Source organism: Lissotriton vulgaris, chromosome 5 (genome assembly GCF_964263255.1).
Source record: "Lissotriton vulgaris chromosome 5, aLisVul1.2, whole genome shotgun sequence".
Lineage (NCBI taxonomy): Eukaryota > Metazoa > Chordata > Amphibia > Caudata > Salamandridae > Lissotriton > Lissotriton vulgaris.
Window position 1 is genome coordinate 1,229,297,715 of NC_141693.1, and position 27,626 is coordinate 1,229,325,340.

The 27,626-nt window shown below is 47.1% G+C and overlaps 1 protein-coding gene across 1 annotated transcript in view; it reads left to right on the top strand.

The window, feature by feature from the left end:
• Positions 1–27,626, top strand: part of LOC147712365 (fish-egg lectin-like) — a 140,711-nt gene that overhangs the window by 94,855 nt on the left and 18,230 nt on the right. Inside the window, exon 3 of the mRNA XM_086923068.1 lies at positions 15,794–16,133. Coding sequence (XP_086779194.1) covers positions 15,794–16,133 — 340 coding nt within the window. The remainder of the gene's footprint in view (positions 1–15,793; positions 16,134–27,626) is intronic.

Below are 27,626 nucleotides of genomic sequence, written 5' to 3' on the forward strand. Positions count from 1 at the left end.
CTCTAGATTAGCTACACATTTCAAGGTATAGGTGAATATATTTTCAGCACTCATAGCATTTCTCTTTATGATTTGTGCGTACTACTTGCAACTCTGGTGCACTCATACATTTCGTTCAGTTTGCGCTCTCTCAGTTCCCCCCTTTGATGACCTCTAGGGGTCATCACCAACATTTAAACTGAACGAATGGCTAATGCCCCTCGTTTCTGCGTTTCTAGAGCCCTCAGACTCCGGTACTGATTATCTTGTATTGCAGCCAATCTCTGTAACTGCTCTCTCCTGGATCTCTCCAATCTCCTCGATCTATACCATTGGTATGACCTTACCAATCCCCACAACAGGATCATACAGATCACTATTATGATGATAGGTTTCAGCACATACCATACAAAGCTCTTCCCTAGATTGGCGAACCAACCTCCAACTTCGCCCATTCCATGACCCACTTTTTCCCAAACATTTACTTTAGTTAGGTCTTCGATCTCTTTGTGAATATTAGTTATATTCATAATGACCTTCTCAAGAGGTTTTGAATTGTCTGGAATGTAAGTGCAACATTCCTGGACCTTCAAAGCCTTACAGACTCCGCCTTCTTTAGCTAGCAGGACGTCTAAAGCAAGACGGTTCTGAAGCACCATGGCCCTTATCGATTGCATCTCCCCTTCTAACAGTGCTGGCAGACAACCTGTCTACGACTGTTGCCAGTCGCCTGATTTTGACATCATTTAGGATCAGTCCTAAGATAGGAAATGCAGCTCCAAATACATCTCCAACTAATTCTGCATCTCCTAGATCTCTTCTCCCTCTTGTCGAGGCTTTGCCCTCGATGATCTCTAAGTCTTGAGCATGGTATATTTTGGGAAAGACAATTGCCAAGTAACATGATCCATACCAGTTATCAGGTAGTCTCACGTAGGCATTTCTTCCACATACAAAATATACATTTGGAATCACTTGCATTCCTTTCAAGAAATCCTTTGTGTAATATTCTAACTTGAAAGCATGTTCACAACTGACTTCTCCTACGAATACATTTTCGTAATACGTTTTGCTTCTGTGAAGACATAACTTCCCTCTCTGTGTCTTATCCAAAGCTATTGGACCACTACTACCCTTTCTCTTGTGTGCCTTCTCTTCCTCTGTCCAATCTGTTTTCCATTGTCCTGATTTCTTCAAAATCTTTTGCCTTCTATATCGATCATCCACCTGCCCTATAAACTTCTTTTCGACTTCTGACACCTTGCATGTCAAGTTATTTCTGCGGGCATGTGAAGTATCTAAGGTATCCCAAGGAATGAAGAACTTGGCCAATCTATCTTCACTCTTCCAGTAGTCCCACTTGTTCATTTGCTTGTAGTTTGGGACTTCTGGTAACACTGAGTCATAATTAGAGAAATAGTATTCAAAACTATCTCTCCCATAAAATATGCTGAGCAATAAGCTACATGTAATGCCATAAGTCAACGGGAGGTGATGATATCTAATGCCTTCGTCTACAGATGCAGGCAGTTGCATGCAGACGTAGCAATCCTTGACCTCCATGGCATCCACGTATTCATACAAAAGTTTGGCATAAGCATTTGACCTAAAGTCGCCTTGGGACTCATCCATGTGTAACCTACGGGCTTCTGCTGCTAATAACGCTTTCTCATGTATGCTTTCTCCTGTCTTACCAGCAACAGTGGGTCTTGGTGTCACTACAGACTTCTCGTCTGATACCCTTGCCTCTCTCTCACGTCCCACTACATATGATACAGTAACTACCAAAGCTATTAGAAGTATCACTCCTACTATTAGTGTCCCTATTATACATTTGGCTCTACGATTCGGACTACCGGCCTCCATTTCTTCAGACAGTATGATTCTCTCTCTCTTATTTCAACCCAAAAGTTATTTTCTTCTTTATTCCTTTACAGTCTCTCTTGATCAACCAGTCTTTAGAATCACACAATTGGAAGCTGGCAGTCTCTTTTTGCAAAAGTCTTTTTGAAGCTTTAACACAGACAACCCTAGCCCTTCTCCGTCAACTAATAGGAAGGTCCCTAAGATTCTCTGCTTCCTAGGCGCTAGGTAATCTTCTTTTTCTTGCTTATTTACAAAAGTCTTTAAGCATCTACGATGAGTTTCGAGCCTGCAGCTTGAATAGCATAGTTCAATATCTCCAGATGAAGAATGTGCTCTTCATGGCTTGTTATCTTTGTTCCGAAGTCGGGGAATTGCAATTCGGTGAAAAACATGTGCTTTAACTTGCTTAAGCGGGGAGGGTTGGGGAGTGTGAACGTTAGTGACCCTTCTGCTTCGACTCCAGGCACTAACAGCTGTACTTCCACAGTGATGATGGGCTCAGAGCTGGACACCACCACCGCTCGTATCCTCCCTGTCTCCCGCTCCAAAGACATTTGTCGCCAGATATGTCCACTCAGGAGTTGCGTATCTTCTGCTAGGCACACGTACTCTTCTTGACCTTCTTAGATCTGGTGCTTCAGCGCCCTGCGCACCTTCCTCCGGGTCTGAGTCTTCAGATACTGGAGCAAGGGTTCTCTCTGGAGTTGACCTCAGGCTTGAACTCCTCCTTTGCGGCCAACTGGCTTCTCCACGCCTTACCCTTCTGCTCCTTGACCTTCTGGTTTGTTCGCGCTCTCTTTCAGACTGGTCGGTGTCTGATTCGTGCTCCCAGCTACTTTCTCCTTCTGTAGCGTCGTCTGTTTCGCTGTTGTACTGACCGTCCTCAGGCTGGTCAGACTCGTTCCCAACTTCTTCTGGCACCTCTACAGCTTGGCTGGCCCCCTCTATGGCTTCTCGGTCCGCAGCTGGACTTCCATCCGAGAGAGGAGCTGTTTCTTCCAGAGGTGCTGGAACCCTCCGCGTATGAGACGCGTGGATCCAATTGGGCAGGCCTCCCACCTTCACTGCAGTGTTCGTGATCAAGATGATCTGGTAGGGCCCACGCCAACGAACATCTAGGCAGCTTCTTCTCACGTGCTTTTTCACAAGCACCCAGTCCCCAGGGCACAGGTCATGGCACGGGTCCTGGCACGATGGAACCTCAGCAGCCTGCACCTGAAGGGACACAGAATGAATGGCGTCAGACAGCCCCTTACAATAGTCCAGGATCATATCATCTGTGATGTTTAACAGTGCAGCAGTTGGTACTGATGGCAGTCTCATTGCCCTCCCCATTAACACCTCATGCGGTGACAATCCTGTTCTTCTGTCTGGGGTGCTACGAATACTCATAAGGACCAATGGCAGAGCATCAGGCCAACTCAGGGAGGTCGATGAACACATTTTGGCAATCCGATTTTTGATGGTGCTGTTTATCTGCTCCACAATTCCTGAAGCTTCTGGTCGGTAACTACAATGCAATTTCTGGTCTATGTTCAGAGCCGCACAAATCATCTTCACAAGCTCACTATTGAAATGGGTTCCCATATCTGATTCCAAAGAGGCCGGTACCCCGAAGCGTGGTATGAGTTCCCTAAGCAATAACTTGGCTACTGTGAGTGTGTCACACCTGCGTGTAGGGTATGCCTCGACCCATCTGGAAAATATGCAGACAACCACCAGGACATAACGAAGGCGGTTGCACCTTGGCATTTCGATAAAATCCAATTGCATCCTATTGAACGGACCTCCAGACCTCCCTATGTGACTCAACACAACTGGTGTTCTCTTTCCTACGTTTAACTGCTGACAGGTCACACAACGCTGGCACACTGCTTCTGCTGCTACTCTAAACTTAGGGTTGTACCAGGTTTGCCTGAACACCCTCAGCATAGCATCTCTCCCTAGATGTACTGGACCGTGTATCTGTCTGGCCATTGGGCTCACCATCTCATTGGGTAACACTGCTCTTCCGTCAGCCGAAACCCAGAAATGCGCCTCACCTATCACACATCCTGCAGTTTCCCATGTTTGCTTTTCGAAATCGGGTGCATTTTCTTGCATACATTTCAGCTCATCCCAAGTGTCTACAGTTTCCAATATCATGGCTAATTCAGTTCTTACATTTATTCCGCCCACCTCCACCTCTGTGAAAGAGTACCCTTGTTCTGCACAATACCTAGCGACTTCGTCGGCATATCTATTGCCTTGTGACACGAAGTCCATATTCCTGGTGTGGGCGTACATTTTACAACTGCAATACCTGCTGGACATTGCAAAGCTTCTAACAGCAAACGTACGAACTCTCCATTACGAATGGGTGAGCCTGAAGAAGTCATGAAACCTCGTTGAGACCATAATTGCCCGTAATCATGAACTACCCCGTAACCATATTGGCTGTCGGTGTATATGGTGACTCGAATTTGGTTGCTTGCCAGGCAGGCACGCGTCAATGCAATAATTTCAGCTACCTGAGCGGAGTGTACTCCTTCCAGGCATCCGGCTTCCACAACTCCAGTAATTGTACAAACAGCATAAGCTGCTCTCAACTGCCCAACTTCGTCTCTTACACATGAGCCATCGACAAAGAATACTTCATCGGGGTCAGTCAGTGGCTCATCCACGATGTCGGGTCTCGGTTTGGTGCATAGTTCAGTCACATCAAGGCAATCATGGTCTGTACATACATCATCATCTATGTCACTTGGGAGTGGCATCAAGGTAGCAGGGTTCAAAACAGAGCATCTCTTGAGGGTCACGTTCTCTGCTGCAAGAATAACTTGCTCATAGCGCGTGAGCCTGCTATTGGTCAGATGCTGTGTTTTGGTCCTGGTCATCAACAGTTCAACTGAATGGGGCACATACACCTCTAACGGGTGCCCCATCACAATATTTTCACAGCGCTCGATACTGACACCTGTTGCAGCAACGGATTTGAGACATCCGGGCAACGCTGCGGCTACTGGGTCTAAAGTAGCCGAGAAGTAGGCAACTGGTCTACGTGCATTCCCATGGATTTGGACCAACACAGACAAAGCACAACCCTCTCTTTCACAGCAATAAAGCAAGAATATTTTATCGTAATCAGGCATTCCCAGAGCAGGAGCACGACACAGGTCCTCTCTCAGCTGCAGGAACGCCATCAAACAGTCCTTGTCCCATGGTACCGGATCACTCACCTCCTTGTGCGTCAGTTTTTGGAAGGGTTTTGCTTTCAGTGAAAAGTTCGCTATCAACGGTCGGCAATACCCCACCATCCCTAGGAACATCCTGACCTCTCTCTGTGTTTTGGGCGCATTCATCTTCATGATCGCCTCTATCCTGTCAGGGGACACCTTCCGTTTCCCCTTCTCTATTCTGTGCCCCAAGTACTGCACCTCTGTCAGGCAGTACTGCAATTTTCCCGGGGACACCTTGTGCCCATTTGCGGCCAAATGATTTAGCAAAGCAATGGAGTCCTCCCTGCAAGCCTCTTCAGTTTCTGACGCCACAAGTAGGTCGTCTATGTACTGGACCAGAACTGACTTCTGGGGCAGCACTAGACTTTCAAGATTTTTCTTCAATAGCTGATTAAAGATCGATGGGCTCTCTGTATACCCCTGGGGGATACGACACCATGTTAATACTCGGTCTTCCAGCTTAAAAGCGAAAAGGAAATGGCTATCCTCGTCCAATGGGATCAAAAGAAAGCCTGGCAAAGATCTATCACAGTGAACCATTCGGCTTGGAACGGTATCTGGAACAGTATCACTGATGGATTCGGTACCACTGGATAACATGAGACGACTATGTTGTTAATCTTTCGAAGGTCTTGCACTATCCTGAATTTCCCATTTGGTTTCTGCAAACCCATAATCGGGGAGTTACATGGACTACCCACGATTTCTTTCAGTATTCCCTGCTTAATCATGGACTCTATCACGGGTTTTATACCTGCAATCGTTTCTGGAGTTAATTTATATTGGGGTGTTCTCGGAAACTCAGCATGCGGTTTCACTACAATTTTCACTGGGTCTACTCCCTTGACCAGTCCAATCTCTTCCCCAGTGAAATCCTACACTTCTGGTGCCACGGTCTCCCTTAGGTCCCATGGGAGCTCATCCACTGTCAAAGTGGGGTACAGCTCCACACATATTCTCGAGTTTGCGACTTTGAAGTCAGCATCATCATCATTGGTCAATACCTCCACTCCTTGCGGTGTACAGTATATGGTACAATTTAATTTACACAAAAGGTCTCTTCCTAACAGACATACAGGACTAGAATCGCAAACCACAAACTGATGCTCATCGCTGTACTTCCCTATTTTCACCTGTACTGGTTCTGTCAATGGGCTTGTTATTCTCCTGTTTGCGACCCCCACTACTTGGATTGTCTCTCCAGACATGGGCAGGCCTGGAACTGCGGCTGATCTTATCGTGGATCGGGTGGCTCCTGTGTCTACTAAGAATGTCGTGGGGCACCCTGCCACTTCGGCCTCAACGTAGGGTCCCCTTTGATCCACATCTAAGGCTGCCCGAGGGTGCAGTCTTCTCTCTCTACTCTCTGTCCTGTTAAGGGATCAACGTAATAGCACTCCTCTCCTCCTACGAAAAGAGGCATTTGTCTATAGGTCTTTCCAGTTGTCCCTATTCTGGGTGGTTGAGGGAACTGGGCTCGCGGAGCTGGGGTCCCCCCTTTGACCACCTTTCCTTGGTACTGCGTTACCCCTCTTCCTGGAGGACTTTGAACCTCTTCCTCCTCTACTTCTTGTTCTCCAATTTCAACGTTGTAGGGACACTCGCGTTTCCAATGCCACACCTCGTTGCACTGGTGGCATCGGGTCGTCTTTTTCAGTGCAGCTATATCTACCCTCGGTCTAAAGGTGGTGTTCTCCTCATTGCCCTTGTTCTGACTATACTGTTTCTTACCCCCAGTCCCTGTTCCCTGTTGCTGTTGCTGTTGACCACCCTTACTAGCTGACTGCATCTGCACCACCATCAGTTTTTCTTTTAGCTTCTTTGCCTTTGAGTCTATCTCATCACAGCAGTACCTAGCATATCTCAGAATTTCATCCAAAGGTTTATTTTGCCAACAAATCAAGTGTTGCTGAATCATTAAACTAATATCCGGTCTCAAACCCAAGACAAACTTAGACACGAACTGTCCTATGTCTTTCGGGTCCATTACATCCAACCCGCTATATTGTTTAAACGCCTTCAGCAATGTCTCATAATATTCATGAACTGTCTGTTTGGGTTCCTGTCTAGTTCGATCTATTTTGACCCAATCTATGTCCTGCATTGGGACCTTGTCTTTCAGCCAGGTCATCACTCTCTCGTATTTTACCATTACTGTCTCGGACGGTCCATTAGTCCGTGCATCTCTCTCTGGCTCTGATGTGGGCCACTCAGCACTAACCTTACATGCTGTCCACAAGTCTCCTGGTACTACAATATCAAACAGTGTGTTCAGATCTATCCATAATACTTTGGAGATTTTTACGAACCTCTCCACCTGCTTGTACCACTCGACTGGATTCTCCCTTAATTTAGGGAAGGAGTTGGTAAAGGCTGCCAAGTCCCCCCTGCTCCATGGCACATGCACATAGTTCCCATTTGCAACCTCACGCAAAGGGTATGCCTCTATTCTCTGTAATCCTCCCTCTGGGGTCATCCCAAGCATGCTTCTCCTAACGGTCCCTTTCTTGGACCACCTTTCTTCCCATTTATCCAGAGCTCTCCATGTCCTTGTTCCCGTTATCAGTTCCCTTATGTGTGTTTTTAATCCTATTGTTCTTCTCTCATCTAGGTCGTGATCTGAATAATGTAGCCTATGGTTACCCTGTAGTGCTTTGGTCCTTGACAGGTCTACCATATATTTTCCTGCCAGTTCGACTAATTTCTCATGTGCCGCTCTCGCTTTCCGAGTGATGTCCTTTGCCATGAACAGTATCTCATCCTGCTCGTACATCTCCATTCTTTCTAGAGGCAAGGTACCATCCACCATGTCATCCAGATCTGATTTTAGGCTGGCGACATCAAGCCTCTTGGCTTTTATCTCGGCTCGCAATATCTCTTTCTTAGGGGGTTCACTGGTCTCTCTACCATCCCAACTCCGAGTCCTACGCTTGGGCTCAGGGGAGTTAAGGAGTGTCCTCCCTTGTTCCCATCTCTCTAGGTCCCATGCTCGGCCATCCTGCCTTGGAAGGTGATGAAACACGGGCCTGTTTCCCTCAACCTCATTTCGTCCACTCCCTCTGTCCTCTCTTGCTCCCTGATAGGATTCTCTGCTGTTCTCCCTTCTGTCGCTATCTTCCCGTTGCCTAGTGTCACTCAAGATTCGGTAGGTTCCTTCTCGGCTCCCCATCTCCCCAGGACTGCGTTCCTGTCCGTAGTCACAGGGGTTATGGCGAGGCCTCTCGCAACTCTCGTTCTGCCCACTATTTTCAGACGCATAGTGGGTGCACTTAAAACTGTTCCGGTACTCCTGCGTTCTCCTATCCCCTTCGCTGTGAATTCTACGAGACACCCCCCCACACTCAGGGCTCCTGTTTTCCAGGTCTGGTCTACCTCCACTCCTGGTATGACGAGTGTCTCCGCTTCCGTCCTGACCCTTCCCGTCCCACTCTGGACTGCTTTCGTCAGCCCCACAGTGAGTCCGGGTCCTGCTGTCCTGGCTTTCCCTTCCAGCTTCCGCTGCCATGATGCTCTTGTGAGCCTCCACTGCCTCATCCCATTTCTTCATGTACTCACTTAGCTCCTGGAAGGATTTCCGTCCTGATCCCCTCAGATCCTCCGGCCATCTAGGGCCCCCCGGATCTCCTATTGGATCTACTGCTGTTTGAACTGGGGTGCTCCAATCTCTCGGTCTTGTCAACTGACTTGGGGAATTGATTGTATCATTCCTCCTTGACATTTCTGCTCTCTCCCTGTCCGTCCGTACCTGTTCCTCCCCTCTTGCTCTTTCTGGGTCGTAGATCGATACTATAGGACCTATGGTAACAGGTACTTGCAGGGCATCTGGCAGTGCGTAGGAAGTGGCACACTCCGTTTCTGGCACCCTTTGTACCACAAACCTTCCGACTACCTTCTGCACCGGACTAGGTTGAGACGACTCTTTACTTGCCGTGGGATCCCAATCTGTAGTGGGAAGCGGTCGATACTCCCCTTTGCTATGCCCCCCTTCCCCGCCTGGCTCGACATTTCCTGTCTCTTTATTGTACGGGGGTGGCCTATCTGTTAGTAACCTATTTATCAGGCTGTCTTCTGTCTCGCTCTCCTCATCTTCCTCGAATGGGCTCTTGTTTCCGGTCACCTCTAATACTGGGTACAGTTTGTTTACTTCAATGTTATGCACTCTCCATCTTTTAGCATCCGCATCCCATTTGGCATCCTGCACTGCTCTTACCGATCGTTTCACCCTTTCTTGTCGTCTATTCAGGTTCCTCTCGTGTGCTGCCCTAATCCACGCATTGAGAGCTTCAAACTGGGTCGGTCTAGGCATAGGTCTCATTGAGGTCATGACTGCTTTTAATCGGTGTAGCACCTCTAATCTGAACGTCCCATACTTTGGAAACGTCAGTTCCTCATTTCCTTCTGTAATCTTACTCCACTCTGAAATCCACATTATCGTGTGTAACCCAACATTTGCCGCCATATAATAAGCCGGCGTACCCTCCGGCGGGGCTTCTTCCCCATCATAAGATCTTCGTCTCTCTCTTTTAAACGCCGCTCTTAACCATTTAAAACATTTCATGATTAAACGTACAATTTCCAGCCTCACTATTCTGTTTACTTCCTGATGACAATCCACCAATCCTAGCGCGGCTTTGCTAACTGGCCTATCACAGCGCGGTCTTGCTCCGGCCGGCCAATCCCAGAGCGGCGCTTTCTGACGTCACTCGTCTCCGCTTCGCAGCAGCACCCCTCCTTTCTCAGCTCGTCTCCCGGTCATGCATGCGTCCCATTCATACACCGAAAAATGACTACTTCCGACCAAGCCGTCACTTCTCTTGACTGTACGTCCACAGTCTATCTGTAATTGTCACCACAACTGATGAAACGTCAGCGATAGGTTGCTTACACACAGTAACTTCCGACCAGCGTCCGTTACTCACGCACTCACTCTTACGTTCCCCCTATCTCGGTCCTGCGGGCGATCAATGGTACCTCATGACCCCCTTCACACTGGTTGACAATTACTCTGGATGTCCGATACACCCGAACCACTTAAGCTCTCCTTGAACTTAAGATTTGCACCGGTTGCGCGCGCTCACAACCTGTTCCGCAGTCACTCTACAGGCATTCAACTCCGCCAGCCATTACAACATGGATACAACACAAAAACACCGCAATCTAACACGCATGACCCTTTATACTCACTCTCGACCGATACTGCTGCTTTTCTGTCTCACGTCATCCGGACCTTCTTCGGCGGGCGGTTCTTCCAATCATCGATCTCTAGGGGCCTTGGGGTAATCTAACCTGGCCTAGATCACCTTCCTCAAGAAGGCAACCATCCTCTGCTACCAACTGTGGGGGCGAGATTGTAGATCTCCATCTTATCACTCTAGATCTAAACCCCGTTCTGGTCGTCTGAACCTTTATTGCCTGTCATTGAGGAAAGAAAGTGCATCCAATACCAGGTTAACTTTTCTAATGATGACTCGACTCAGAAAAACCACAAACTACTTCTAGCTTTTAAAGATTTATTATAGAGTCAAGGTTAACTGCAAGTACAGGCATCTCAAGATGAGATTCAAAAGGTATACAGGCACCACTACATACATGTGCTCTCGGAAAGCCCTTAAGCGAGCAAAGAACACAACTAGGACTAATTCCAAAATTAAAAGGGCTGCAAGCATCGACACATATTGTGATCTCTCCGTCATTTACAGGAGGAGGGAAGGTTTCAGGTTAGGCTGTCCCTACCCTGCTCTAGATGGTATCCCTACTTAACAGAGTCCCAACCTACCAAAAGGTGTCAGCTGTGAATGACTTCCTAAGAAGATCACCCACTCTTAGCCTCTAGATGAAAACCTATGATAGCCAGTCTTGACCCCTTTCTGCCTACCCATCCGCTCTCTAAAGGGTCCTCAGGCATCTGCTCTAACTCCACCCCGGGGTGCTGACCCTAATACAAATCACAACAACATTTGAGACGCCCCTCGTGAGACGCCCCTCACGTGATGTCTCTTCTGGCTTTTTCCATGCTGTTCTTCACTTGGGCCTCGTGCGTTAGCGTTGACCTTGCTTCTCAGACTCTTCTCCGGCCCGCCGATACCCCCTAAAACATTCCTGAACCCTCCTCCATGTCTGCACCAGTCTCTTGAACAAAGTTCTATTCATCCAATTATTAATTGGATCCCCCTCACATTTGCAGACAGACATCCGTAGCTGAATCTTCATTCTCATAGACTTCTAACAGAAGCTTGCAACATTTTCCCCTGACACAGTTCGGCCTGTACCAGTACGTGCAAATCAAAAATCCTTTCATCATTTCAGGCCGACAACCCTTTCGCAATTTAACTAAAATAACATGTTAGCGTCTTTCTCTGGCATAATAAGGAAACACATCTATGGAATATAAATCCAATGAATAAACAAATCAGTGTAACATTAGTGCCATCCATGTCTATGTAAAGCAATTTACGTTTCTGAACCCTTCTGGCCTAGCCATAAGGCCCGTTCCCTCCTATGCCTGGCAGCATAATTTCTTCCATTTAGCAGCTACATAACATGGATCCTGATTAATCACTTCTAATAAAAGTATACATTTTCACACATGTTTGTATTAGTTCTACTTCTATATAAAATCTCTAGATTAGCTACACATTTCAAGGTATAGGTGAATATATTTTCAGCACTCATAGCATTTCTCTTTATGATTTGTGCGTACTACTTGCAACTCTGGTGCACTCATACATTTCGTTCAGTTTGCGCTCTCTCAGGCTAGACTGACGACAACTACATCTGTTGTCTTTGGCTTGAGCCATAAAAAGCTTGGCCTTAAACTCTTTGATGGTCTTAGGTGCAGCTTCTACAGGATTCACAGGAGCACAAGTCGTGATCTGACTGAAGGCACCAGAGTCAATTTCAGGGGGGTTCAGTAATTGATATCTGTACCCTCCCCGTCCCTGTAGGGCTTACAACTTGAGTGCTTGGACATTGTACTGCAATTATTTTTCTATGTGAAGAAAACTCGCAGCTCTGATTAGTGAGCTCCTGATCCACATGGAAGGTATGGAAAAAAGGGAACTGATGTTTTGTGCCGGGGTGGACTCTATATGGCATCCGCTGAGGTCATCTGCTGCCATTTCTGGCGTTGACACAAAGCCAGCATCACCTCCTGGTGATGGTAGAGCTTTGAAGTTCCGGAAGCAGTCTAGCGCCTTGGAAAATTCTACAGGTGAGGAATCTGCAGGCAAAAATATACATCAGAAATTAAATATATATGTGTGTGTCTGTATAGATGTTTATGTAAGAAAATTAATGCATGTTTACAAAAACCACAGTTAAAAAAATATGGTTACAAAAAATACAGAAACGACAGGAATTGGCCTATTGTGTCTTATTGTGCAAATAATAACTTCCTCAATGACTGTTCATGACCTCACTCCTGTCAAAGATGACATGATAAATGTCATCATCCGTGGCAATCACTGTTGACATCACTTATCAATGTGCCACTACACTCAACACCTGTCCACTCAGCCACTGCGGTCCATGGTCTTCAGCAGTGAGCAACAGGAGATGGGCTCCTGGCCTGGCCAACCCACTGATCAGCCATCTACAGCTGCACCTGGTCTTTTGCCATAAACAATGGAATTGACCATAGGGCTTGGCCTATGGCTAGACCTTGCAGCATACCCAGTGTGTGGCTAACATACCATTGTGCTTGGTGAAAGGCCATGTGCAGTGGAGTTTGCTACAGATCCTGCCCTCTGAACCTGCCCGGCTGCCAACCTCGGCTATTCGCAGCCTTTGGCTACAGCCAGTCCCTGCAGACAGCCTTCTATTTGTCCAACCACACCTGAACACTGTCTTTGATTTACGCAGCAGTGGTTGTCCACAGGGTGCGGCCAATCCACTGGGCAGCCTTACGCTGTGTAACGAGGGTTGGCAGCAACTGACCCTGTGCCAGACCTTTTCCCCTCCAACCAGATGTATATGCCCTTTGGCTACATTGACTTAAAAATCAGCATTCACAAATGTAATACAAATTGTTCACAGAATCTGGGAGTTCCGAGAGAAAACTGTTTTTTTATTTTATTGTTCTGAGCAGGATTTGCCCGCATCCATCCCTAAAACATCCTCCTTTGGGTGAGGAGATGCTAGAATGCTCCCCATATCCAACATGGCACTTTTTTCAGGATGCAGGTTCGGCGTCTGGCATCTGGTAATGGATGTGGCAATAAATATTTGTACTTGCAGTCAGACAATCGAAGTGTCAGAGTTTGCGTATCCACTGTAGTACAAAGAGAAAAATGTTCCCTCATCCAATCAGTTAAGTTTAATTTTCAAAATTAGCATCAGTGAAATCTCTGAGGATCCTGATCTGAGGAGAGACCTCAAGTTAACGAGCCAGATATAGCTCTGACCCCCCATCACTCTTTTATAACAGAAATATCCAAAAACTAGTAAACAGATTAAACCTGTAACAAAAAACTGATGTCAATCAATTTTCGAATTTTACATATTTAAACATGTGTTTAAGGCTAAGCTACAGTTGTTATTGATATCCAATATCAGAGCCAATATTTAAAACATTTAAGTTCACAGTGAAACTCCACACTGCCGAAGGACCACTCAACGCATCCAGTGAACAAATCTTACAGCCAAATGATCAAACATATTTTTATGGATCCCCAAATTTTCACTGAAAATGACATGCATGGTCAAGTAATTAAAAGACAAATAGCATTGGTTAAAAAATTGAAATTACTCTAAAAATATCTTCAGTTTAAGGGACAGTATTGTTATGAATCAAAGCTTAAAAAACACTGAAATGCACCAGAAAGGGATAACTCCTCCTCCCCTCTCACCCAAATCACTGATCATTGATTCATCACCCGACATATGACAAATAATGCTGGCCACAGCTGAACGTCATGCCCGCTCATTCCAGGAGGGTAGAGTACAGGGCCTGGCTAAAGAGCATGCCCTTCATGCAAAAGTGGCTGGTACACTCATGATGAAATTGCTGGAGGGGGGATGAGGTTAATCTCTTTTTATTAACTGCCCAAGCCACTGGGTGCCCATTTACCAAATTTTACATGAACAGGGGGAATATGGCTGGCCTTTACAGCCCTCATATGAGTAGCCCGGGAAATGGGCTATTTTTTCCCTACCTCCGAAATTAACATTATCTGCATTAAGTGGTCATTTGTATTGAAGGCATTTGGGGCTTGCTGTATCTCTTTCAGAATCTTTGGAAAATATTCAGTTTCGGCCAGCATTATTCGTGGGTGGCGGTCGGGGGCTAGCGCAGGGAGGGGGTACATTTATTAATTAATAAAAAAGGCACCTGTCTGTCGGCTCGGACCTGCATTTTCTAAGCTCTGGTTCCTGCTCTCCTGCCTCCGGCAGGAACAGGCAGCAGGCAGCCTCCCTCCCCTCCCCTAAGCCAATCACAACGTTGCAAAGGCAGCATTGTGATTGGTGGGGATGCCGCCCAGCCAGGGGCTTACGGAGCGGCCATTTTCTCCATGCAGGCTGCAATGCAGCCACCGTGGATAAGGGGAAGCGTGCACATGACTGGTTTGGGCGGTCCCTGAAGGCCAACCAAACCAGTCATGCTCACTCAGGGGTTGGCACACCACTTCTCCCCTGCCCAGCCCTGCTCACAGAGCAGCCCCATCAACCAAACCCTTCTACTTTCTCGCAGTGCAAGAAGCGGAAACATAAAATGGTAGTTATTACGCTCCTCCGCCCTAGTGGAGGAGCCGCCCCTGGAAATATGTGATGGAAATCATCTGCACTACAAATTTTTATTACGGACTCTAATCTGTGTATATTTGTGCATTTGTAACTTTTGCTTCTGAGAAATGTTAGTAAATATCAGATTTGCGAAAATAATCTAAGATTCTGACTTGTTTGAGATATGTTATTTGCATATTCCCTGTGAATCAATATAAGTGGTGTAATGCACACCGACGTTCTCAATGTGTTCTTCTGGCTTAGTTACTCAATTTCTTCAAACTGCGGCGGCGTGCCAACTTCATAGCGCTTCGCCCAGTGAGCTTGAAAGTACAAACAATCAAAGGGAACCAAGGTCGGTCTCTACAAGCTGCACAGCCCGAAATATGTATGAATTAAATTCCAATTTTTCTTCTTCTATTTTATTACTCTTTAATCTATTACTTGTCACTTGTTTTCTCTTAAATCTTCAAATCATTTTATACATTCATAGTGATCATGACACAAGAGAGTGTGACGTTTCCACGAGCCACGATATTAAAATATCCAATGCATTTCGGGAATTGTTCCCTTCGTCAGGGATATCTAAAATACAAACAATTGATAAAAAGACGATCAGTATATCATTTGCAGATTCCCATCATAAATCTGAGGCCCTACTTGATAGCGATTTTTATGCCATTTGATCTTGATAAAGACAGTCTTGTAACGTAACCCACATTGCAGAAACAGTTTCCAGGGCATTGTGTAGCAAATCTACACACATACCAGCCACTATGGAGGAGAGGAAAATGTCTTCAAAGGTTGGAGGGGGAAGGGAAGTCAGCCAGTCTATTGTTTCTCTGGCAGAGAGGTAGGTATGCCATTGCACTAGCATGATAGTCTAACATTGTCACCCACCTCAACTGCATTCCAATTGATGCAGTCAATGTTTGGTTGGGCGTTTGGGGCGGTCAGTCCACCTAATCTTCAGTTGTCCTCACATATTTTGTTCTTCGTTTTACTTCCAGGGCTTCTGAAGCAGATTGATGCAGGTGGAGCCCAGTTTATCTCTGGTGCTAACATGAATGATGACATTTATTGCCTTCACGACAAAGCAACAGTGTCAACCAATGATGGGTCGACGCTTCCCTGGTCCCAGATTGAGGGGAAGCTGAAGTACTACAGCTGTGGCCCTCTGGGCTGCTGGGGAGTCAACCCTGCTGATGACATCTATTACCGATCTTCCGTAATACCAAGTTCCTGCAGTGGTTCCAGTTGGCAGCAAGTGGAAGGCAAGCTCTCCATGATTGAAGTAGGCAGTGATGGCTCTGTGTACGGTGTGAACAGCGTGGGGGATGCATATCGCAGGTATGTCAAGAAACATCTTCCAAGATCTATTATTGCGATAGTTTTTCTCCTCAACAAAGCTCTTGAGATTGTGCCTTTAAAAGATGAAAGTCAAGTGCAGTCATGTAAGGCCTCACTGCAGCAATACCCGGGCCTCACTTCTACAGTGGAAAAACATGCTCAGTCCCAGAGCAGACACTGCAAGAAAGGTGGCAGGCGCTGGTCATTTAGGGGGTCATTAGGATCGCGGACGGACTTTAGTCCGTCCGCGACCCCAGAGTAGGAGTTCAAGTTCAAGTTCAGGAATTTGTATAGCGCACTACTCACCCAGAGGGTCTCAAGGCGCTTGGGGGAGTGGGTGCATTATTTATCGGATAGCCAGGTTTTAAATTCCTTCCTGAAGGAAATGTGGTTCTGGGTAAGGCAGAGGTGAGTGGGGAGAGAATTCCAGGTCTTGGCCACCAAGTAGGAGAAGGATCTTCCTCCCATGGTGGATCTGTGGATGCACGGAACTGCGGCGAGGGTTTGATTGGAGGATCTTAGTTGGCGGGTCGGTGTGTAGAAGGACAGTCATGTGTTGAGGCATTCGGGTCCTAGTTTGTAGAGGGCCTTGTGTGCGTGGGTGAGGAGACGGAACGTTATTCTCTTGTTGACAGGAAGCCAGTGGAGGTCTTTCAGGTGACCGGTAATGTGAGCTTGGCGCGGGATGTCCAATATGAGTCTGGCTGATGCGTTTTGGATGCGTTGGAGTTTTTTCTGTAATTTGGATGTGGTTCCGGCATAGAGGGTGTTTCCATAGTCCAGTCGGCTAGTGATCAGAGCGTGGGTGACAGTCTTTCTTGTTTCGGTGGGGATCCAACAAAAGATTTTTTTGAGCATATGAAGTACGTTAAAGCAAGAGGATGAGACGGCGTTGACTTGTCTGGTCATCGAGAGGGAGGAGTCTAGGATGAAGCCTAGGTTACGTGCGTGGTTTGTGGGTATGGGTGCCGTGCCCAGGGCCGATGGCCACCATGAGTCGTCCCAGGCAGAGGGGGATGATCCTAGGATGAGGACTTTCGTTTTGTCTGAGTTAAGTTTTAGGCGGCTGTTTTTCATCCATTCGGCTACTTCTTTCATGCCTTCATGAAGATTGGTTTTGGCGGTGTTAGGGTCTTTGGTAAGGGAAAGGATCAGCTGGGTGTCGTCAGCGTAAGAGATGATGTTGAGGTTGTGTTGTCGCGCGATGGATGCGAGGGGACTCATGTAAACGTTGAAGAGGGTGGGACTGAGTGATGATTCTTGTGGTACTCCGCAGATGACTTCGGTGGCCTCTGATTTGAAGGGGGGTAGTCGGACTCTCTGGGTTCTCCCGGCGAGGAACGAGATGATCCAGTCCAAGGCTTTTCCATGTATGCCGGTGTTGCTGAGGCGTTGTATGAGGGTGCTATGACAGACTGTGTCGAAGGCGGCGGAGAGGTCGAGTAGGATGTGGGCAACTGTTTCTCCGTTGTCCAGTAGTGTTCGGATGTTGTCTGTCGCTGCAATAAGGGCGGTTTCGGTGCTGTGTTTGGCCCGAAAGCCGGACTGTGAGGAGTCGAGGGAGTTGTTGGATTCAAGGAAGGCGGCGAGCTGTCTATTGACGGCTTTCTCAATGACTTTGGCAGGGAATGGGAGGAGGGAGATGGGGCGGTAGTTCTTAAGTTCGGAGGGCTCCGCTGTGGGTTTCTTCAAGAGGGCGTTGAGTTCGGCGTGTTTCCAGCTTTCTGGGAAGGTAGCGGAGTTGAAGGAGCAGTTGATGACATCACGGAGATGGGGTGCGATGATGGAGTCTGCTTTGTTGAAGATGTGGTGGGGGCAGGGGTCGGTTGGCAAGCCTGAATGGATGGAGTTCATTAGGCGGATGGTGTCTTCAGTGGTGATTGGGTTCCAGGCGTTAAGGATGTTAGAGGGCGGTTTAGGTTCGGAGGTGGGTGGAGTGGACTGTTCTTTGGAAATTATCTCAAAGCTGTTATGTATGTCGGCGATTTTGTTGTAGAAGAAAGAGGATAACGAGTCGCAGAGTTCTTGGGAGGGAGTAATGTCGTTTGAGGCTGTGGTGGGGTTGGTAAATTCTTTGACGATGTTGAATAGTTCCTTGCTGTTTTGGGCGTTGTTGTCGAGTCGATCCTTGAATGCTGACTTCTTGGTGGATCGGATCAGTTGGTGGTGTTTGCGGGTGGCTGTCTTGAAGGTGGTCAGGTTGTCAGTGGTTGGGTTTTTTCTCCATGTTTTCTCGAGAGTGCGGCATAGTTTCTTGGATTTCTTAAGGTCCTCGTTGAACCAGGGGGCCTTTTTGCTACCCTGTTTGGTTTGGTGGTTTTTCAAGGGTGCTAGTTCGTCAGCGCTGTGAGTGATCCATTGTTTGAGTTTGGTGGCCGCTTGGTTTGGGTCCGATGAGAGGGCGGGAGGGTTTTGTTTGAGCGATGTGAGGAGTTGGTCGGTGGTGATTTTGTTCCAGTTTCTTCGTGGAATAGGTTGTGGGGGGTTGTGGGTCGAGGTAGTTTTGTAGCTGAAGTGAACACAGCTGTGGTCCGTCCAATGGAGAGCTGTCGTGTGATCGAAGGAGATGTGCTTGCTGGAGGTGAAGATTGGGTCGACCGTATGTCTGGCTATATGGGTGGGGGTGTCTACAAGTTGTTTGAGACCAAGATTGGCCAGGTTGTCCAGAAGGGTGGTGGTGTTGCTGTCGTTTTTCTTTTCCAGGTGGAAGTTGAGGTCTCCCAGTAGCATGTAGTTCTCGGAGGCGAGGGCATGTGGGCTGATGAAGTCAGTGATGTCTTCGCTGAATTGTTTACGGGTTCCTGGTGGTCTGTAGATGAGGGTGCCTCTAAGTGTGGTCCTGGGGTCGGTGTGGATCTGAAAGTGGAGGTGTTCGGCGGTTGCAAGGTTATCGTCGAGGCTGGTCGTGATTCTGATGGTGTTCTTATGGACGAAGGCGATGCCTCCTCCTGTTTGGTTGGTGCGGTCTTTTCGGATGATCTTGCAGGCACAACAAACAAAATCGCAGCGATAACAATACAGTAACTGGGCGAGATTGGGGGCACAGATATGGATGACGATATGGGCAGATAGTACCGGCACAATCGGTCTATTATTACAAAAGCGGAAGTTATGCAATGCGAGCGCTTTGAAAGTAAGCGTATCCAGCTGCGAGCAGTAAAATGCGATATCAGGCAAAACACAGAGATTAAGCGCTACGTCACCAAGCAAACAATGCACTAGAGCGCTACGATACCCAGTCCTCAAGCGTCTAGCAGGCAAGCAGTATTTGCAGAGTAATTTAGACAGGGAGCGTGGGGAGCGACCGCTTCTCGCGGAGCAAGAGGGCTGCGGCATGGGCATGGGCTGCGGCGTTCCCTCTGTGCAGATTAGGATGTGACCGCCAGGGTGGCGGTCACATCCTCTATCTTTAACATTGCGGCGGGTGCAGCTTCAAGCTGCACCTGCCGCAATGTTAAAAATGCATGCACGGCATTTGCGTGCAGAAAGCGGCAGGCACCCCCCACCACCCCTTCACCTAGGGGGCCCGCAATGGGCCCCCGAAGTGAAGGTCCGTATGCTTTTCCACGGCAGAAAAGCCGCCGTGGAAAAGCATAGAAGTGCAGACATCCTAATATGCCTGGCGGTGTCTAATAGACACCTCCAGACATGTTAGTGCTTTTCCACCGCGGTCGGAAAGCGATTGCGGCGGAAAAGTTGCGGACGGAATACCAGACCCACCAGCCATCCTAATTTGGCGGTGGGTCTGTGGAGGCTCCGCAGCGGTTTTCCCGCATCCTCCGGTCCGGCGGTGGCTTCCGCCGGCCCGGAGGATGCGGGAAAACCGCAATCATAATATGCCCCTTAGTTCGGAATTAGAGCATTATTTGGCAGTGCTGATTTGAGCTCAAACTGCTTTTGAATCTTTTCAAGTAAATGCCCAATACAGTAGTGTAGCAGCAGAAAAACATCACGGAAACCTCACATCTCCTGAGACTTTCATGGCCACTACACTTCTCCATGAGACTTCCCAGGGACCTTGCAGGTGCTCTGCATGGAATAAGCATCCTGTCCTTGTGGCACACGCTTTTCTACACATTATCAAATCCTCATAAATGAATCTGGCAAGAGAAGTGTGGTCAATAAATACATTAAGTTGGACGCTCAGATGTAATGAGAGATATTCTTTGGCCGTTCCTGTTCCATGCTATCAAAAGCGCCTCTCAAAGTAAAAACTTCTTCCAGGTGGGTCGCCCCCCCCTCCGCACAGCACCGCCCGCGCCAGTTGCACTTTAATTTAATTTATTTCTCCTTCTCATATCTCCTCTCAGTCTGCTCTATTTCTAATTTGTTTCTTATTTTGATTCTGCCCACACTCCCTGCCTACTTTCCCGCCGTGTCTTCCCCCTTCCATCCCACGTCCCGCTGCCGCCTCTCAGCCGATAGTCCCTCTCTCCTCCCCTACATATGTCGGCGGCTACACTGTCACGCAGTGGACATGTGCAGCGGGTGCGCCGTTGGCACGCAGAAGGCGCACCAAAGGCAAGCCCGTCGTTGGCCATCCGCGCCTGGACCGCGCCCAGCGCCAGAACCCCTGGCCCCCGGAAACACCACAACACCCGTCTGCACTACGACACTAACACCCTCCACGCACTCAACCCCAGTCGAGAACACACCTGCTACCGGGCAACCCCGAAGCGCCCCCAAGGACCCTTCACCTGCCAGAACTGCAACTTCTCCAGCATCCGGCCAGCCACACCGCCCACCAAGGAACCCAACTACCTCAGATGCATCCTCCTCAACACCCTCTTTGCCCACAAACACGCCGTAGAGCTTTGGGACCTCCTCGACTCTACCTCCCCTGATGTCGCCTTCCTGACAGAGACCTGGCTGAACCCTGCTTCCACACCCTACATCGCCATCGCCATCCCAGAAGGATACAAGATCACGCAAAAGGGCCGCACCAACGGACCAGGAGGAGGAATCGCCATCGTCCGCAGGAACACCCTCAAAGTATCGACCAATGCCGACGACACCCTCAGCACTGCCAAACAAATGCACTTCCAGATCCACACCGATCCCAACACCACCCTCAGAGGAACCCTCATCTACAGACCCCCTGGACCCCGACCACAGTTCAGCGACTCCATCACAGACTTCTTCAGCACATACGTCCTTGCCTCCATGGACTGCATCCTCCTAGGAGACCTGAACTTTCATCTTGAGAACAACAACAACGACACCAACTCCACCACCCTGCTCGACAACCTCGACATTCTCAGACTCAGGCAGCTCGTGACAACACCCACCCACATCGCCGGCCACACGCTTGACCCCATCTTCACCGCAAGCCCCCACGTCTCCTCCAACCGCATCACCGAACCCCACTGGACCGACCACTACTGCATCCACCTCACCTTCAGGAAGACCACCATGCAGCACCACACCCAACTACTGCCTCGACGATGCTGGAGCAAAGTCACCGATGACCAGCTCACCACCGTCCTCGCCCAAAACCCACCCGCCGACACCACCGACCCTGACCCCGCCACCCGCAACCTCAGACAATGGATCGACGACTGTGCCAACACCCTCGCCCCGCTCAAGACACCGTCCAACAGCCACACCAGCAAGAAAGCCACCTGGTTCACCAAAGACCTCCAGGCCCCCAAAAGAACATGCCTAAAACTGGAGAAGAACTGGCTCAGCAAACGATCCCCAGACAGCAACACCGCCCACAAGAACGCCAACCAGAAACATCACCAACTCATTAGAGCTGCCAAGAGGGCCTTAATCAAGGACCGCCTTGACAACAACGCACACAATAACAAGGAGCTCTTCAACATCGTGAAGGAACTCTCCAACCCCAGCTCCAAAGCCAACGACATCCCGCCGTCACAAGACCATTGTGACTCTCTGGCTACCTTCTTCCACGGCAAGATCACCGACATCCACAACAGCTTCAAAACCATGAATGCCCCACCGACCACCGCCCCCCCAACACCACCACACGCACCAACCATCTACTCTCCTGTACAAGCATCAACGACAAGGACACCATCGATATCATGAAGACCATCCACTCCGGCTCACCGCTCGATCCATGCCCCCACCACATCTTCAACAAAGCCAGCGCATCCATCGCAACCCATCTCAGCAAGGCCATCAACATCTCCTTTGAGACAGCTACCTTCCTGGAAAGCTGGAAACACGCCGAGATCAACGCCTTACTCAAGAAACCAAAGGCGGACCCCAAGGACCTCAAGAACTTCCGGCCCATCTCCCTACTCCCATTTCTGGCCAAGGTCACCGAGAAAATAGTCAACAAACAGCTGACCCGCTACCTCGAAGACAACAACATCCTGAACCCATCCCAGTACGGTTTCCGCAGCAACCACAGCACCGAAAACACCGTCCTCATCGCCGCCACGGATGACAGCAGGACCCTGCTAGACAACGGAGAAACAGCAGCCCTCATCCTCCTGGACCTATCAGCCGCCTTCAACCCAGTCTGCCACCGCACCCTACACACACGCCTACACAACGCCAGAATCCAAGGGAAGGCCCTGGACTGGACCACATCCTTCCTCACCGGCAGAACCCAGAGCGTCCACCTCCCCCCTTCCACTCCAATGCCACGAGATCATCTGTGGCGTTCCCCAGGGCTCTTTCCTCACCCCGACGCTGTTCAAAATCCACATGGCACCCCTCGCTCATGTCGCTCGTCGACACAACCTCAACATCATCTCCTACACCGACGACACCCAGCTGATCATTTCCCTCACCAAAGACCCTCACACGGCCAAAACCAACCTCCACGAAGGAATGAAGGCCGTCGCCGACTGGATGAGAATCAGTTGACTGAAGCTGAACTCGGACAAGACGGAGGTGCTCATCCTTGGGTCCACCCCCTTGGCCTGGGACGACTCCTGGTGGCCGACCGCACTGGGAACTGCACCGACTCCCACAGACCACGCACACAACCTCGGGGTCGTCCTCGACTCCACCCTCACCATGACTAAGCAGGTCAATGCCATCTCCTCCTCCTGCTTCAACACCCTCCGAATGCTACGCAGGATCTTCAAATGGATCCCCACTGAAACAAGAAGAACAGTCATCCAGGCCCTCGTCACCAGCAGGCTGGACTCCGGTAACGCCCTCTACGGAGGAGCATTGGCCAAACTCCTAAGATGGCTGCAGCGCATCCAAAACGCCTCGGCATGTCTGATCCTCGACATCCCCCGCCGCAGCCACATCACTCACCACCTGAGAGACCTACACTGGCTCCCGGTCAACAAGAGAATAACCTTCAAGCTCCTCATCCACGCACACAAAGCCCTCCATGACAGCGGCCCAGCGTACCTCAACGGACTACTCAGCTTCTACATCGCCACCCGCAAGCTTCACTCTTCCAACCTCGCCCTTGCCGCTGTCCCCCGCATCCGAAGAACAACAGCCGGAGGCAGATCCTTCTCCCACCTCGCCTCCAAGACCTAGAACACCTTACCCACCAACCTACGGCAGACCCAAGACCTACTGGCCTTCAGAAGACTACTCAAGACCTGGCTCTTCGATCAGTAGCAGTCCCCCCAGCTCCTTGAGACCCTCACGGGTATGTAGTGCGATTTACAAGTGTCCTGATTGATTGAGTGATAAAAAACAGTTCCTGGTTTTCAACTCTTTCTCTACAACAGCGTTACTCTCAGACTTACATATTAAGTATCAGTTTGTAAAATACATTTCAGACAGAACGGGACATTGTCTAAACATATTACAGTTTCCAAGCCTTGCAATACTGATTCCGCCTCACTAGTCAACACTGTAGATTGAGAGGTGATTATTTGATTACATTTATGGCTCTCCTTGTGAAAAATAGTATGAAAATCCATTATTTACTAGCCTGGCCCTAGAAAGAGTGCCTCTCCTTTCTTTGTAGATGACACTGAAAGCATCAATATGGTTTCCACTTTTTCCACTTGTTGTCAGACATAGTGTTTTACAGGGGTGTTGTCAGTCACACTTAGGAGTGTTGACTACTAGGTTTGTCCCAATGTCTGGATGGCAATACTTGCAATGCAGAAGACTTGGTTCCACTTTGAAACAAAAGCCAACAACGTCATACAAATAGGCTGCTCCATAATCATTACGCATTATCACTGCTCACTTTGGGATACTAGGTTGGCTTCAATACAGAATCTTATGTTATTAAGTTTTGTTAAGTAAAATTCTTTATTGTTTGATTAATAAAAATCATTACAAATAAAACAGTGATGCCATGTGTAGAACCCAGTTCATTAATGATATGGAATTAAAATATGTCAGTTAGCTAGAGCCATTAGAATTTCCATAACCGTTACTCACTATGCAACTAAACACAAAATGCTTCATTTAGTTACATATCCTACTGGGACATTAATACCACATATGCACACCTTTATCACAGCGGCAGACCCTTTACCACAGTAAGCGTACCAAGTGGTTATTGGATTGTACCAAAAGACAGTTTAACTAAACTGTACTCAGTGTGTACTATTGTGCAAATGAGCTGTAAAGTGTCTCAGGGCCTACACATAATTATAAAACCTGTTATTAGCATAAGTAAATGACTACCCATAGGACCATAGTATGTATTATTACTTTGTAAAAAAAATGTTTAAACCTTTTTACTACACTCCATGTCAATTTATATAGATTTTAAATCAGAATTCATCTAGAAGGATAAATTTAGTAGATTAGTCAGTCAAACAAATTGATCTTCCAGATAGACAGAGAATTATAGCTTGACGACATTTTCTCACTCCATGTTCTATAAATAATGGTTTCAGCAAAGTTTGGCATACATGGAGTAATCGAGGGCAGGCACACAGTGTGCAGTAAGGATTCTTTAGAGATACCACAAAGTCTGCAACTGTTCACTGACCATTGTTGAATCCATTTAGGGGCGCCGTCCTTTGTTGGATATCTGCCAAATCTTAACTTAAGGAATATAAGTCCCTTTTATACGGTTGCAGATGAGCTCGTAGATTGGGTTGGAGCTCAAGTTTCTCAAATGTATTAATAATGTTCCAGGGATGCTTTTTTGATGCTAAGGCCCTCTTTGTCCTGCATAAAAGATAATACATTTGTTGATCTGTTTAGGCGATGCCTAATCAGGGCTTTACTTACATCCAGTTATTCAAAAGGCTGAAGGTTAAAAGTATATAAGCTCTCTGTCAAATAAATCCTCCACACATTTGTATAATTATATTTTGTAAGTTCAAGCAACATAGATTGTAAGGGTGCCATGGTCGGATAAAAAAAAGAATATAAACTTTAAAAAAAATGCAGATTGTCTCACCACATTTTGCCACATTTTGTCTGGCCAGGCCAAATTCCATTCAGGTTTCTGCATAACCAATGTTTCTCGGAACCTTAAAAGTAGATTTAAACGCTTTAATTTGTAATTCATCCAAGAGTTGGGAGTCCTTGCCTCGAAAGCTTACTGATCCATAGGCCAAAGAAGGAATCAACTTTGCCTTCATGATCTTTACTAAGTGTTCCTAGCTGGGCAATAGAAGCTTATCATGCAGAGTTCTAAAAGCGATTGTAAGTGAACTTGTTTGCCTCTAAATTATTAAAATTATGTTTAAAAGACACTCTATCATCAAATGTAATTCCTAGATACTTATAATACTTCACCGATTCAACCACTGTTCCACTAACTTTCCACTCTCGTGGTCGTGATTTACATCGGTCTATTGACTTGATTTTTGGTTTTCTTTATATTCATTTGTAATTGGTTTAAAATGAGATAATTATTAAAAGATGTTATAAGCCATTGTAAAACTATTGGTGTAGGACTTAGTAGTATTGTTAGCATATTGTAAATATTTTATGTTACAGCCTGAAAGATTAGGTGGATGAGCAAAACGATTTTGCAGCTGGAGTGGTAGATCAGCCTTAATAGATAAAAAAAAACATGGTGCTAGTACGCAGCCTTGATTTAAACTGATTGATGTTTCAAACCGTCGTGTCAAACGGCTGCCGTCCCCCAATTTTAAATGAACCAAAGTGTTTGTATATAGGAGTATTATCATATCTTGTAATTTCTGCGGTACCCCCCATGCTGCCAACTTTCACCATATCAAGTTACGAGGGACAGTATCAAAAGCAGTTTTCAGATTGACAAAGCAGATGTATAACTTCTGCTTTTTATATATTGTCCTCTCGGCCATCAGTGTGAGGAATAGTAGATTTGTAATTGTTGACTGTCCACTCCAGAATCCTGATTGATGTACTGGTATAATTATAATATTTGATGATGTTGCCCATTCTTCGAGGTCTTAAGCAGACAATATGCAAATGCCTTAGTCTCCGCATCTGCTATAAGACTATAGTTAGCTGGATTATCTGGAGAGTCGTTTTTATATGTAGGATCTAAAATACTACCTTGCCATGATTCTAGAACCGCTTTTGTTGCTACTACGTCTCCAAATAACAGAGTCAATAGTCTTGCCAACAGTTCAGGGTTTGCTTTAAAAACTTAATTGGGGATGCCCGTTTTATCTAATTCCTTCTATAGTGGTATCATTTCCTAATTTAGTATGCCTATTAGTTAATAGCCTTTCTTTATAAGGACTTTCACTCCCGAGAGGGTGATATTTTATGTCACTTGAGATGGTTATCATGTCCTACTGGAAAGATTTTTCTGTGTGTTTTTCAGTGCAGACTCCGTACAGACCAGAGATTAAAATGCCCCAGCTTGATTCTGAAAAATGTGCACTATTTGCCCTCCTGCAACTGTTCTGCAAATCATTAATGGTTCTCCAAAAGGCCTGAATGTTGTTTGTTTTGCAAGTATAATGTAGTCTTGACCATGTTTCCTAATGGTAAGCCCTTTTGGCCTTCCAGTTCTCCTGTTTGTAAGTTCTGCTAAAAATGTCTGTCATGACTTGAGTTTTGATTTGTTTGCTTATATACTGCCCTTGCTACTTTGTTGAGAGACTTCTTTTGCAAATAGAGCTTATGCGAGTACCACCTGTTATAAGTGGTTTATATGGGGTTTCCCCTAGCTGAGGCTGTTGCTGGAAATGTTCTTATTAAGGATGAACATAAATAAGACCACGTATCTGTCAATGATTTTCCATTTTGAAATTCATAATGGGCCTAGTCTATTTGATTCTCCCCACATTTCAGTTTTTCCGGTTGTTTTGTTGATTGCATATCAACCTTTTCAAATTAAAAGCATTCCGCATTTGTTTTAAATTATTGGACTTTGGTTGATAATGGGCTGCTAGCGCCAGTATAATGATTTGAGGATTATGATTGCTTTACAATCCCCGAATGACATTATATCCATCAATTTCAGACACCAAGTCCCTTGAAATGATAGTGTAATCAATTATAGAATGGTGCTTTGAATTTCATAAGTTGGCACACTTTTTGAATTATGCAGTAGGTGTTCTTGCAATATTACTAGCCATATTTTTGCAATTGTGCACAGCACAACTGTATTATGTCACTATTTGAATTATC